The 13,967-nt window shown below is 40.7% G+C and overlaps 1 protein-coding gene across 1 annotated transcript in view; it reads left to right on the top strand.

Annotated features, from left to right (window-relative positions):
* Positions 1-2,816: 2,816 nt before the first annotated feature.
* LOC135461813 (organic cation transporter protein-like) overlaps positions 2,817-13,967 on the top strand; it is a 29,797-nt gene continuing 18,646 nt past the window's right edge. The window contains exons 1-9 of the mRNA XM_064739059.1: positions 2,817-2,959; positions 4,675-4,909; positions 5,514-5,617; positions 6,097-6,251; positions 7,059-7,227; positions 8,380-8,589; positions 9,442-9,668; positions 12,064-12,245; positions 13,517-13,668. Coding sequence (XP_064595129.1) covers positions 2,817-2,959; positions 4,675-4,909; positions 5,514-5,617; positions 6,097-6,251; positions 7,059-7,227; positions 8,380-8,589; positions 9,442-9,668; positions 12,064-12,245; positions 13,517-13,668 — 1,577 coding nt within the window. The remainder of the gene's footprint in view (positions 2,960-4,674; positions 4,910-5,513; positions 5,618-6,096; positions 6,252-7,058; positions 7,228-8,379; positions 8,590-9,441; positions 9,669-12,063; positions 12,246-13,516; positions 13,669-13,967) is intronic.

Here is a 13,967-nt window from a genome sequence, read left to right as displayed (position 1 = left end):
GATTCAAAGGAACCAGTCATTACTTTTTCAAACTTTAACATTAAAATATCTCTTATCCTTTGAAATATATATATACAACAACAAATTTTAAACACTATACACCTCTTTTGATCCTCTTTCACCTGACACCAAAGTTACCACCAGTAGACCATCGCCGTCGAATCGCCATCTGCTTCCCACAGACCATAGTTAACGGTCTAGATCAACCAAACTTACACAATAAACTTCTAATTCTCTTTCCACCCCTGCCCCACCCACCCCCCTCCCCGGAGTCAGATAGTGTCAACTTTGGTGTCAGGTAATAGAAGATCAAAATGTGTCAATATCGTGATTCGACGGCGATTCGATTGTAACGCCCCCTGGAGTCGGATGGTGGTAACTTTTGTGTCCTGTGAAAGAGGATCAAAAGAGGTGTATGTTGTGTATCAGCTGTCACAGAGCCGAGGAAACTAGGTCACATGACTATCACATGACTGTTATGATGTAATGTACGAATTGCGCATTAAACAGCTGCCTGTGTGTCAGTCGGCAGCGTGGTTCGGAATTGGAAGCTCTGTTGTGTTGTCTGAGATTTGATTCTGATAAGTTGCTCGAATAATGAGCTACGGGAGCAGCGCAACAGTGTATAATGTGTAAAATTGGTTATTGTGTATTTCAAAGGATAAGAGATATTTGAACGTAAAAGTTTGAAAAAGTAATGACTGGTCCCTTTGAATCGTCTAAAGCGAACCGCCGACTAACTTTTCTGATCTACACAACACAGGCCCTATGCGCAAATTTCAAACACTCTTTGAACGGGTTTGTCACTTTGGTTTATAAGATGACCAGCGTGTGCACTCGCTGTGCATGTGAACGGGAGGCCTGAAACTGAAGCCTATGCAACCCGGGCTAGGCTTCCAAAACTAATGAAATACAGCCTAACATAAAATGCCGTGCCATATGACCTACTAAAAGATTTATAGTTTGAATGTAAAAAGTCAGCAAGTCAAATGCTGTCTGGCCAAGCGTTTCGAACCTACGCGTGTCTAATAAAACTGATTAGACGAGCCGCCAGATATCCAGCCATTTGCAAACAAACATTAAAACACTACACGCTGCACAGCAAGATTATAGACCTAAATGCCGTGTGGAGTCCATCCTGGGCAAGATGTGGATTTATGCAGCTTTATATGCAAACAACACTATCCGTACCCATAATACAGCCAATGAATGGCGTGGGTATAAAAGACAAGTCTTTTATATGACCGATGCATAGGCGTATATATTTTGGCAAATAGCTACAACACAGAGCAGCATTGTATCATAATCTATGCATGCTGACAGTATAGTATTATGTTGTTGTTGTACTGCCTACATACACCACATGCGTCACTTCCGTTTTAGGGTTAATTAATTAATCGCTTATATTAAAACTGATTTAAGTGGGCGCCGGTGTTATGTTTATGAAAAAGCATACAGAAACAACTAAAACCCAGTCGATATTCGTTGGTCTTGTCCTTGAACGCTGTCGCGTTCAATGCAATTCAAGTCTTTTTTCCAACGACTGACTGGCTGACAACTGTATGGAATGTACAGCCTGGAAATCGTCACCGATTACGTAAACCTGTATGTAATGCAGCAGAGATATAAAACCTCTAAATTATTTGAAATCTTGTCTATACAGGTATAGGTGAGTAATGCCGGATCCTCCCAAAGTCGTTGAGAGTGGCAGACTTGGTTATTGAGGCCCTGTGTTCAAATCCAGCTCTTGCTGCTTCGGCTCATGTAGACCTTTAATCAGGAGGGCTGTGGTTGCATGGATTCCTGATAAGGGACGTTCGTTTACACTGGTTTCCCCTGCCCGTAACCCTGACAGTCGTACATGATATAAGTAAAGCACAGTAAAACACCAATCAAATAAATAAATGCTATAAAAGATGTGCAATGTAATTAAACAGTGTGAAACGTGATACTTTATTCTACGAAGGAAACCGTGATATTTGACCGGCACATAAATATAATACATGACACTAAACCTCATAGCTCTATGTCTATATACGTGAACAGTTGTCAGAACATGAACGGATGCAGTCATTCGTTCAAAACACCACCACCAAATTGTTACACCAAGAACTCTGATAAGGCAAAAATACAATTTAATAACAGAACTAAACACATTATTTTTTTTTAATGAAAACTTAATTTCAATAGTTCTTCATTTGGTATGATTAGATAAAAACTTCAACTTCTAACTTGTAACTTCAGGCTAGAACAAGTATCAAATTCTAGTTTGAAGTTAGAAGCTAAAAACTGAACTTGTGTAACTTCTCGCTAAATGCATGCTGGCTATTAATAACAACCAAAAGATTCTTTTAGCGAACAGGTCATGATGTCAAACTTTTACTATCCGGCCTTCGAATTACATGTTTTTTTAGTATATGACACTCATATATAGGGCCTATCTGTGCTGACGTTGTCACGAGACATCACATATGCCCCGAACAGCTCTTTGGAGAAGATAGCTGTTTGCCAGCAACAAAGCTTATAGTGCTTCTGTACCTGAGATTAACATGTCTATACACCGCTATAGTCTTGTATAATAGTATTATAGGACGAATACAGTTGGTGATGATTTCAGGACAATGATGTCCCCTTATACAGGCCGCTCGACGCGGAAAGCGATTTGATGCACAGTGGCGTCTGTATGTATGGGTACTATAATACACTGACCTAACTAGTGCTTCAACATTGGTTGAGAATTTGGGATACTAGTCTCGCGCGTGTCCTCCTTATAAGGTGGATGTCTGTGACATACTTGAAAAGACGTTCTGCCAGCCATGAAGTTTGACGATCTCTTGGTGCATCTCGGCGAGTTTGGACCGTATCAGAAATGGTTATACTTTCTCCTCTGCATTCCGGCCATCGGAACGGGTTTTCACGCTGTCATAGCCGTCTTCATTCTGGGAATCCCAAAACACAGGTGAGCCGCGATTTAGACATCCAACCTGAAGCCAGCATTGGTTGGCCAGGTATATTAAGTGGGATGTAGTGTTTTGCAGGAAAAATACCAAAAGTTGGTCCCAAATACTCACCACACAAAAATATTTTCAAATACCCTGTTCTCTTGAAAAAAATCCGAAAAATAATAAAGATCATATCTGCAAGTAAGTTTTGACGCTCTTTCATCTGACTTGGCATCATTTTTATGTTTTCTTCTCCTTTAAGCTTATAGGTAGCGCTTGCCTTTGTTACGACCACGTAAGGTATGTATGCGCACATTCCCATTGTATCAAACTTTAGGATTTCGTGTGACCCTACATAAATAAACGACTGGTCCTTATAGTGGTTAGACAAGAATTTGTGTAGCTCATCTCTCCAGCAAAAACCCTCATGTATCAGAACCCTTTGTACACATACCCTGGATCCGAGTGTACTTTTAACCGCTGGCATGTTCAAACACATACCACCGGTTTGGAATGTGTACAGTGTGCATTATTATTCATATAACAAAGCCAAATAGAAGACAAGTGCACACATTTAAACGAAGATTGTCGTGCACTCAATCTGAAAGCGATAGTGCTAACCGTGTTATATACATAAGTGCAGCACTCGGATGTTTATCAATTTAGCCTCCAGCATTACATGAAATACGATTAACAAATTACATATGAATATAAGATTTCCGTTACACTCGATTAAAACTTAAGGCAACATTAATTGTTTCTGTAAATGATGGAGCCTGTTGAATTTAAGTCACTGACGTGCCTGAAGAGAAAAGCACTGTTTAAAGAGAAATTCGATCATTTCAAAAGTCGCCCTTCCGCGAGAAATCGAAACCTTCAACCCTATTGTACAATCTTTATTCAATGTATTTAGATGAGGATCATTACACTAACACTGCATGGTCATGACTGCGTCAAAAACTAATCAACAAATACATTAATTATATTACGGGCAATGACAGATCTTCCAAGGATGGAAGCACGTAGAAAGCACCTTCTCTCGTAGCTTTGAAGTAAACAGTATATATATATACAACCGCTGTTTACATGTACAACTTCGTCCACGTGTTCCAATCCAGCCCCATCTACCTTGGCCAGTAGTTTACTTCGATCTCTGATTTCTGTCAACCATAAACGTGTCCGCCGTTGTGTACATTAAAAGGTGAAAACCCCGATGAAACAAATAATAGTTATACTCTAATCTTACATGTCTTCATATATATTTGCAAGTTCTTACTTATTGTGCAGTAGTACAAAGATTATATATATGACAAAATTACTTATATGACATTAAAACGGTTCGACGAATAAACGCCACAAATTTTTTAAAATTATTTTTGTGATGTCACCTGCAGTCAATTGAGTTAGGGTGGGCTTTCGTGTGGGTCACAGGATCCACCGGTACAAAATATACAAAAGATATGTAAAACTCTTTTATGTTTGATTTTCTTAGCTCAAATATCCTTCTGACTCATGCAAAGTATATAACATGATCCGGTAAATAGAACTATCAATTAATGTGTTTAAATTTGGCGCTCTGCGTAGTGCCCATTTTCTCTCAAAAATATACTGGAATCCAAGAAACCAATTGGGCGCATTTTGCCACATTTTGGGAATGGTTTGTGTGTCATCTTGTTATTTTTTTGTTGTTTTTTTTTCGCCCTGAACCATCTGCGTTGCCTTTCTCATACAGGTGCGCTATCCCTGGTTTACCCAACGATACCTACGAAATCCAGAATGACTTTCACCAATGGCTTGTTAACGTGACCATTCCTGTAAAAGACTCCCGGTCAGGTTCAGAATATGCTAAATGCGAAATTTATAACATCACTGCTTGGGGTCCGGGCTTCATACACTCCAACGAAACCATTGGATGTGACAGATGGGTTTTTGACCAATCGGATTTTCTGATAACTGGCACGACGCAGGTAAGATACCTCTGCTTTTCGACAGTAAAGTTTCACATATATAAAACACTTTATCAGGTATACAGTGATATATCTTGCCTGACTATAATTAAGGCTTGGTGGGCTAGGTGTTTCATGTACAATGTATGATGATGATAAATGTTTCTACAATATTGTAGCAGATTATTCACTTAAATATAATCTACACATTCTGTTAATTCAATGTAAAGATTCTATTATAGGCTAACAGAACATTCTGTTGAGTATTATGTTATAATAAAAGAATACATTCTAGCATCACTCAGAAAACAGACTTTCTGTTAAATTAAACAGATTAATTTTTTAGGTGTACAATGGCCAAAAACTAAATGTGCCAGCATTCTCCATATAGGTGTATGTTTTATTCCTTGGAATTTCATCGCTTGGATAACCTATGTATACCTATCTCATGATACTGTGTATCAGCCTTATTTCATACAACACATAAAGGACTGAAGCAGCTCAGACCTGGCAGGCATATGTTTCCGGGATTGAAATGATGAAACCTCATCGGTTGTTCGTAACAAAAATGATGGCAACCTCCAGTCAAACTTGTGTCTAACGTTGGGCTTCACTGTGGTTTCAGATGTCGTTTGTGTGTGATGACTTGTTGAAGAGATCTCACATTACCATGGCTTACATGCTGGGTAAGCTGGTCGGGTCTTTAGTCTTTGGCGTTCTTGGAGACATGTAGGTGAACCATTCCTGACAGTTTACCATACTTATTTGTTTATCGCAGTTTGTAGATTCAGACGCTTTTTGTGTTCGTGGTTCTTGGATAACAATGAAATAAGTAAACTCGAAGGCTGTCTGAGAGCACAAGCATCTAAAATGACTAAAATACAAATCCCAACACTACAGCTCGACTTCCCCCGACCTCATGTAAGTCACTACTGCGAGGTGAAAGGAAGAATTGAAGTACTACTGTTCTGTCTGGCAATGGTAAAGAATCTGGATCCGCATGATCACTAAAATGTCATTTACTGTCATCTGTGCGCGAAATGTCATCCATTCTGTTAAGTTGGTATTTTTTTCTTGTAAATATTGTTCAAGATTGATAATGAATGGATACATGGCGAATTTGCACCTCACTAAGAAGCAATATAGAGGGCGCTCTTGTTCAATTTTGACCACGTAAAATGTTGTTTCCTCGATTTGTGCTTTTTCAGAATAGGTCGGAAGAAAGTGTTGTGCTTCTCTGTGCTCCTGTTACTAATTTCTGGGGTAACGACAGCATTTGTCCCTGACTTCATCAGCTTTGCCGTGGTCCGCTTCTTTAACGGGGCCTCCACCTCGGGCATTTTCCTCAACGCTTTCACCATTGGTAAGTTTTCTCATGCACCGAATGTCTTCCGAAGTTTTGGTATATCCATGTCGTACTCCGTTATCAAAGACTTAGCATGTGCTTAGTTTCATCTCCCGCTGGTTCTCAGACGGCTTGTCAGCATGGGGCATGATGTCACTGAAATCTGCCAAGTTCCTTCCAATCATAAACTTTGCAGCTGGCTTGTTACCATGATATTCACGAGAACGACCTAAAACCATTAATTAAACAAAGGGATATACTGTGGAAAACGTTAACGTGTATATTTTGGGCTCTGGACTTGGATCACTACCAGAGGGCTTTTTTATATGGTTCTACATTTAGTTGCAGGAAACCTCCCTTAAGGTATCTTTTTACTGTGGCCGTGTTAGAAGATGTAGAGCTGGTGAAGTAATGAAAAGGTTCCAAATCTTCTAGAGCTTTTTCTGTGACTTTTCACAAATATGAAACTAGTTAAGTGGTGGGGAAAAAATTAGAACCTCTACATTATCGATTTTCTGTGACCATGTATAAGGATTTAGGGTGAAATTCATAAGAATAATGCAAAAAATTACTTGGCTCCAAGTACATATATTGATCTGGGCGAAGTTAGTAGTTATAAGCAAATATTAAATAATGAAAAGTCAGTTTTCTATGAAGTTTCATGGTCCTTCTACTGCACTATACTGTTATTAGTTGCATTTGAGTGTAATATTTCCTCAGTCAAATTCTTCGAAATGGAAATATGAATACAATTAAACAAACTCACACCATTAAAACATGTAATGAAGTGAGATAAATGGCAGGTGTCTGTGTTTAACAATCCAGGCATGGAGCTGGTTGGACCTTCAAAGCGAAAATGGACTGGAATGGGAATCGAGTTTTTCTTTGTCATCGGTGAAGCCCTTCTTGCGCTCGTAGCTTACTTTGTTAGGGACTGGCATCATCTGCAGCTGGCTATGTCTGTGCCAGTAGCTCTTCTCCTGGTGTACTGGTGGTAAGAAATATTACTAGACATTAGGTCTGGGTTGTTTTCTTTGTTTGGATTTATTCTGATTTAAATGTGATGGCAACGCAGCTTTTTGAGTAATTCTAGACCACTGACGTCTAATAAATTGCAGTTTATATCACTGCAATTTAATTCTGCTTAAGCCGTTGTGCTAGGGGGCGTACAAGTTGTTACAATCTAAACATTCACATGAACAGTTAGACTGAAAATCGCACATGAGGTATAGATTGACGAGGACGGATTTCACTTGTAACGTGTGAGCCTTGTGGCTACTATCACACTCGTCGTCGCTCTGGTTTTACCCTCCATAACTTAGTCTTATATACTGGTAACTGATTTCTACACACACATGTTGTCATTTCTATCCAAGATGGATGTTTTAGTTGTGAACGCTTTCATTATTCAGTTTATTTGGCAGCCCACTTTTGTTTCACACAGGGATCGCTTTCACAAAACTATAAACTATCTCGTGAAAGACGTTCTCTATGTTATAGCGCCATGAGGTCGACGTAACATAAGAGAAAGGTAACGAAAAGCAGAAAATTGTCCTACTTCCTTAGTAAAATTCGTCCCATACTTAACTTTACAAGCAAAACTTATACTTAACATAACACTTTGCGTCTCCAAGATATGCGAGTGCCTTGCCAAGTGGTAAATGTGCTTGGTTTCAATCGCTAGACACACCAAGTGGAGGTTCAAAACCCGGCCTTGGGCACGGCATTTGTAGATTTACCAGCCATTACTATTCTTGGGGCCCTTTTTTTGCATTAGTATGGAATACATATCTGAATATCACACATTTGAAAGTGCGTCAGCAGCTTACCAAATACGAGGGTTTATCCCGCGGAACTTTTGGTTTGTCTTTAAAGTGTTCACCATCGTATCAAAAAATGGCGTTAAAATGATTCTGAAATAAATAAATAAAATATATGTAAATGAAAACGTGTACCTATATATATATATATATATATATATATATATATATATATATATATATATATATTCTGAAGGGAATGTATGGTTTTAGGAAATGGTACTAAAGCGTAGAGTTCAGCATTTATGTTCTACAGTGATGTTGTACACCTCTTTAACTCCTGGATGTTCATGCTTTGTTAAAGCTGGGACGGAATGTTTTAACAGGATCATTCCCGAGTCACCAAGATGGCTGCTGGCCAACGGGAGAAAGGAGGAGGTGAAAAAGATACTGGATAAGGCCGCTAGGGTCAACAAGGTTAGGCTGCCGGCAAATCTCTTGGACGACCCCATGGAGGAGGCACCCAAAGCGAGACTGTGGCAGCTGTTCACCCACAGAACGCTTTGTATCAGAACACTGGTGATCTTCCTAAACTGGTACGTCCAATCTAGGTGTCCAAAAAGACATTCATGTACCAGCCATCAATCAAAATGGTCGTTCCAGGTCAATAATCGCAACTCCATTACTAAATTAGCGGAAATAAAAAGACACTAGTAATTTTTAAAACCTGAATATCATATAATATCGTCATTTGGTGAAATCCGGTCTTCGCGGATATTATCAGAGCTAAATTTTGCTAAACGATGAACAACAAGAAAAAAAATTCTACTCCAAAATGTGTTTTATGTAATTCCATGTCCCAAATAGACTAATAGAATTAACAATTGCTCTCCATGAAAGTGAGTACAATTATATGGCTGTTATATGTGGACATGACTTGTGCTAGTAGAGTTCATGTCAGAATTGGGAGGTGGTAGATCCAGGGTCAATCCTGGGTCGAGTCACACCTAAGACCTTAAAAGACGAAATTGTAACGTCCTCGCATGGGGTTCAGCCTAACGGGGATAGTGCAACAACTGGTTGACCCGTATCAGCTCGGGCGGGGCAGCTTACTTGCCTTCGGTAAGGCGTCTCAGTGAAGCAACACTAAATAAAAGAGCGGTGGGAATCCGTCCTGCAACAAAGGAGGCACTCTACATACACCCTAAGGATTCCTTCGTCGTCATATGACTGAAAAATTGTTGAGTACGATGTTAGACACGAAGCACTCACTCACTCACTTATGTCAGAATTAAACCTCTTGTCGTGAAACGCGTTAAAATCAAGAGGTGTTACTTCAAGCTACAGGCCTATAGGCCTCCTCCACTAGTTATATCGCTGGCCCACTCTGCATAATATGATTTGTCGCTGTGTTCGATCAAGTTCTTTCAGATTTGTTTTACTTGCAGGGTTGTTGTGACAATGACCTACTACGGCCTGTCTCTGAACAGTGGGTACCTGTACGGCAATATCTACCTGAACTTCTTCCTGTCTGTCGCAGTGGAGTTTCTGGGTTACCTTCTCTGTCTGCCTCTGCTAGACCGCCTGGGACGGAAGTGGCTCCACTGCGCCTCCATGCTGCTCGGTGGTATCGCCTGCTGCTGCTCCATCTTCACCGTCCTCTACCTTCCTTATGGTATTTATATGGAAATGAAGACTTCAAAAACGACCATTATTAATCATTTTGTTGCACAGTATCTTTACAGATACCTGTATGTAAAAGGGAAATTGATACCATCGGAAAAAAATCATAACCAATGTTTCAGTGCAGTGAAAATCCGTTTGTAAGAAATGTGTACTGAATAATGCTACTTCACTAAACTGACGGCCAAAAGAAACTTTACCACTCCGTGAGTTAAATTTAGCCAACCTTTTCAGCAAATTAATACCAAATTATTGTAGGAAAACATTGTACGAAGCATATTCCCATGTGCGACAAGCGTCATATACGCCCACACGAATTTGTTTTGAGACAACGAAGAAAGTTGAAAAGTCATGTGACCCATGGATTGCCGCAACTGCACATGTAATAAGTGTATAAAAACGTTACACAAAGTGTGCTGGACTTGCACGCTGACTAAAAACCCCCAAAGTAATGCCTCGATTGACTCCAGAACAACGCAAGAGGGCCCTGGGTATGGTATCCTTGGGAGCCACCCATACCCACATTGCAAGGACCTTCGGCTGCTCTCGTGTAACTGTGTCAAACTTGATGCAACGTTACAGACAGACAGGGCAGACATCGGACAGCCCAAGAACAGGCAGGCATAGGGTAACTACACCCAGAGAAGATGGGTACCTGTGCACCTTACACCTGAGGAGCCGCTACTGACAGTGATGTCATCGTCAATCAATGCCTTAGGTCACCGGGTCAGTCGGCAGGAATTAGGGCCTATCGACCATTCAGAGGGCAGTTATTGATAGCCGAACATCGTCGCCAGAGGTTGCGATGGGCTCGAATTGTATGCCGTTGACAGCGACGTGATTGGCAACGTGTTGTTTTCATGGATGAAAGCCACTTCTGTCTGTCCCGAGTCGATGACAGACAGCGAGGTTACCGTCGAAGAGGCGAACGAACAGCTGCATCATGCGTCCAGGGGGTGGTACCGTTTGGTGGAGGCAGCGTGATGCTGTGGGTGGGATTTGTGGAGAGGAACAGACAACACTGTTCATCATCATTTTACCTCCTGTTGTCCTGCCATTCCTTCAACAGTCACCTCGTGGTGTCCTGTACCAGCATGACAACGCCAGACACCATACAGCTCGAGTTGTGCAGAACTTCCTGGACGCCAATGACGTCAATGTCTTGCCGTGGCCTGCACGTTCCCCAGATATGTGCCCCATAGAAGACCTTTGGGATATCATGGGTCGTCGAGTATGACAATGACCACACCTTGTAGCCAACCCCCCCGACAAGAACAGTCGTTCGCTCTCCAGGATGAATGGCAACGAATCCCACAACATCTCATCACATGACTGACTTTTTCTATGCGTCGGAGCGTTTTTGCATGCATTGAAGCAAGGGGTGGCCACACGCGATATTGATTGGTTTTGATATTGACTGATTTTAAAAGTGATCAACTTTTTGTATACTCCACCCATTGTTAACCAAGATGGAATGGCTAATTTTTTAACCCTGCTCTGTTTGTTCACTTGTAAAACGATTTGAGGGCTGCTTTGTCCGTTCTTACTCAAGACTTTCAATATCTAAAGTCATTGGTTTTTTCAATGTATTAAACTTCAGTCATCCTGTTTTTTGCTTTGGCAAAATAAATTCATTTGAACTCTTTGTAAAGTTTCTTTTGGCCGTCAGTTTACATCCATGAAGAAAATCATGGGTTTTTAATGTAAGTTATACAGAGTGTATTTTACAACGATATTCGAGATCATATTTGGTGCATATTGAAAATTGAAAGAAATTATCCTTAATGTGGACGGTGTATATTGATATGGTATCTAGCTTTTAAACTCATTACAAGTAAGCAAAATTCGATCAGTGAATGGTACGCCTTGATATTTATTTATTATTATTATATATTTACACATTTTGTGCAATTTGTGCAATTTACGGATAAGATCCTATATGCAGGTTGTGAGTTTTTGGCATATTCAAGTGTAACAAGCAGTAGGACGCTCTTTATATCAATGACGTAATCTTGTTTTGTCTTTTATTTGCATGTATTTATTTGTTTAGAAGGCCTCCGTGGCTTTGTCCATTGTGCTAGCCCATAATGACCCTGGAGCCCCTCGCCAACGCGGTCGCTATGAGTTTAAGTCCGGCACATGCTGGCTTCCTAACTCACAGGTTGTATAGGTGGAAAGGTGTGACAAGAACCTACAGATGGTCGTGGGTGTCTTCCGACCTTGGCGTGGTATAAGTGAAATATTCTTGAACAAAACACCAATGAAACAAAAAAATAAATTTACCTGTTTATCTATTATTTATTTACTGTGTAAAAGGATATGTACTTTTCTTTTAAATTTTAATTGATATAAGTCTAATGTTATCGTAAATGTATTCATTCTTACAGAGTATCAGTGGGCGACGACTATCTTGGCGATGGTGGGTAAGATGGGCGCCTCGGCAGCTTTCGCCGTCATCTACATCTTCTCCTCTGAGCTTTTCCCCACCATTATCAGGAATGGCGGCATGGGCGCCAGCTCTATGATTGCCAGAGTCGGCGGTATGATTGCTCCCTACATTGCCGATCTGGTACGTCACTCTGCACAGAATTCACTAGAACGCTATTAATATCACTTGTTTTATGTCAACTTACATTAGGTTTTACATAATGTTATCGGCACGTAAGGTCGGTTGGGACTATTGGTGTTATGTCACGATAGTTTTTTTCAGCCTCTTCCAACTGTATAAACACCATGGGCGGGGCATACTCCTTACAGCGCAAGCGTCGCTCTCTACATTTGCTTTTCATCACTGCCACCACTAGCAAAATTTTGTTCAGAAAAACGCCGAGGTCACAGGGTCATGGTGATGAGGAAGGAAGTGATGTCACACAACACAAACTCTCTGTTTCAACCTTTGTTTCTGATAATACTTGATACACATGTATGCTCTTATCTAAACTAAGCACAACATGATTCTGCCTGAAACAATTTTATTGACAAATGTTGATTATAGTTCCGCGCGAGGATGATAGTGGTGAGGCTAAGCCAAAATAAACCTCCGCGCGCCGCACAGGCTCAAGGTCAAGCTATCTGTGGTAGTGTGGTCAAGACAGCGTAGAAAGCGGGGCATACGCTATAACGGGTATGCGGGCGGGATACAAATGAAACAGTCATTCCTCAGCCTTAGTATATACATGTATACATACACGTAAAAAAGCAACAATAGAGGAAAGGAAATTCATGCAGTATGATAACTGTGATGAGATATTCTCGCATATCTTCTTATTTTGGTAAGGTAGTTATTTATTGATGAACAATTAGAGCAATGTTGTACGACTATAAGTTTTTCTGCTTTTATTTATGGTTGCAACCAGGTTACCGTATATGTTTATTGATGGTATATATGACAAGTAAAATATATAGCAATATAAAGTGCGCATATTTGTTTATCTCTAACATGCCTTTGTGAATTAAATCTCCTCCTGTCTCTCTATGGTATTGTGATGGTTTAGTGAAAGGTCATATATGCCTTATTAAGCCGTATGTTTTCTTACCGTGAGTGTTTGGCATCAAGTACTCTGTCTGCATTGTACTCAGAAAAATCTCTCCAATGCGGTCGAGTTTGTTCTCGTCCAGCCCATGCTTCCTTCCTCTCAGGTCGTATGTGGGAAGATCTGTCAGCGACTTGCTGATGGTCGTGGGTTTCCAGGGAACTGTACGTTTCCTCAAACCATGTAATACTGACCGTCGTCATAGAAGTGCATGGAATATCCTTTAGCACGGCATAAATACCCAGCAATTAATAAGTAAATTTCCACTGTGCTGCGTCATTATAACATGTCCTTTATGGTTTTATAGGGCAAACTGATTGGTGGAGACATGGAGACAGCCTTACCGCTCATCGTGTTCGGAGCTGCTTCTGTCACCGCTGGACTGGCGGCTCTCGTCTTACCGGAAACATTGTCACGGAAACTGCCGGACACAATCGAAGATGGAATCAAGTTTGGAAAGTATGTCTTAGCTATATAAGTTAGTCTTCAGTAAAATACCTTTAGAGGTTTTGACTGTTTTATTTATTTATTTGATTGGTATCAAATTTATTTGATTGGTATCTAGCATTATGGTGGGAGGTAACCGGGCAGAGCCCGGGGAAACCCACGACCATCCGCAGGTTACTGCAAGACCTCCCCACTTACGGTCGGAGGGGAAGCTCACAGCGACCGCCTTGCGGAGAAGAACCTGGGTCATGGCGCCTTGCTGGCGTGCTAACCTCCTTGGCCACGGAGGCCCCTTGGAGGTTTTGATGTGA

Source organism: Liolophura sinensis, chromosome 1 (genome assembly GCF_032854445.1).
Source record: "Liolophura sinensis isolate JHLJ2023 chromosome 1, CUHK_Ljap_v2, whole genome shotgun sequence".
Taxonomy (NCBI): domain Eukaryota; kingdom Metazoa; phylum Mollusca; class Polyplacophora; order Chitonida; family Chitonidae; genus Liolophura; species Liolophura sinensis.
The sequence above is the reverse complement of the archived record's forward strand: the minus strand, read 5'-3'. Positions and strand labels throughout refer to the sequence as shown.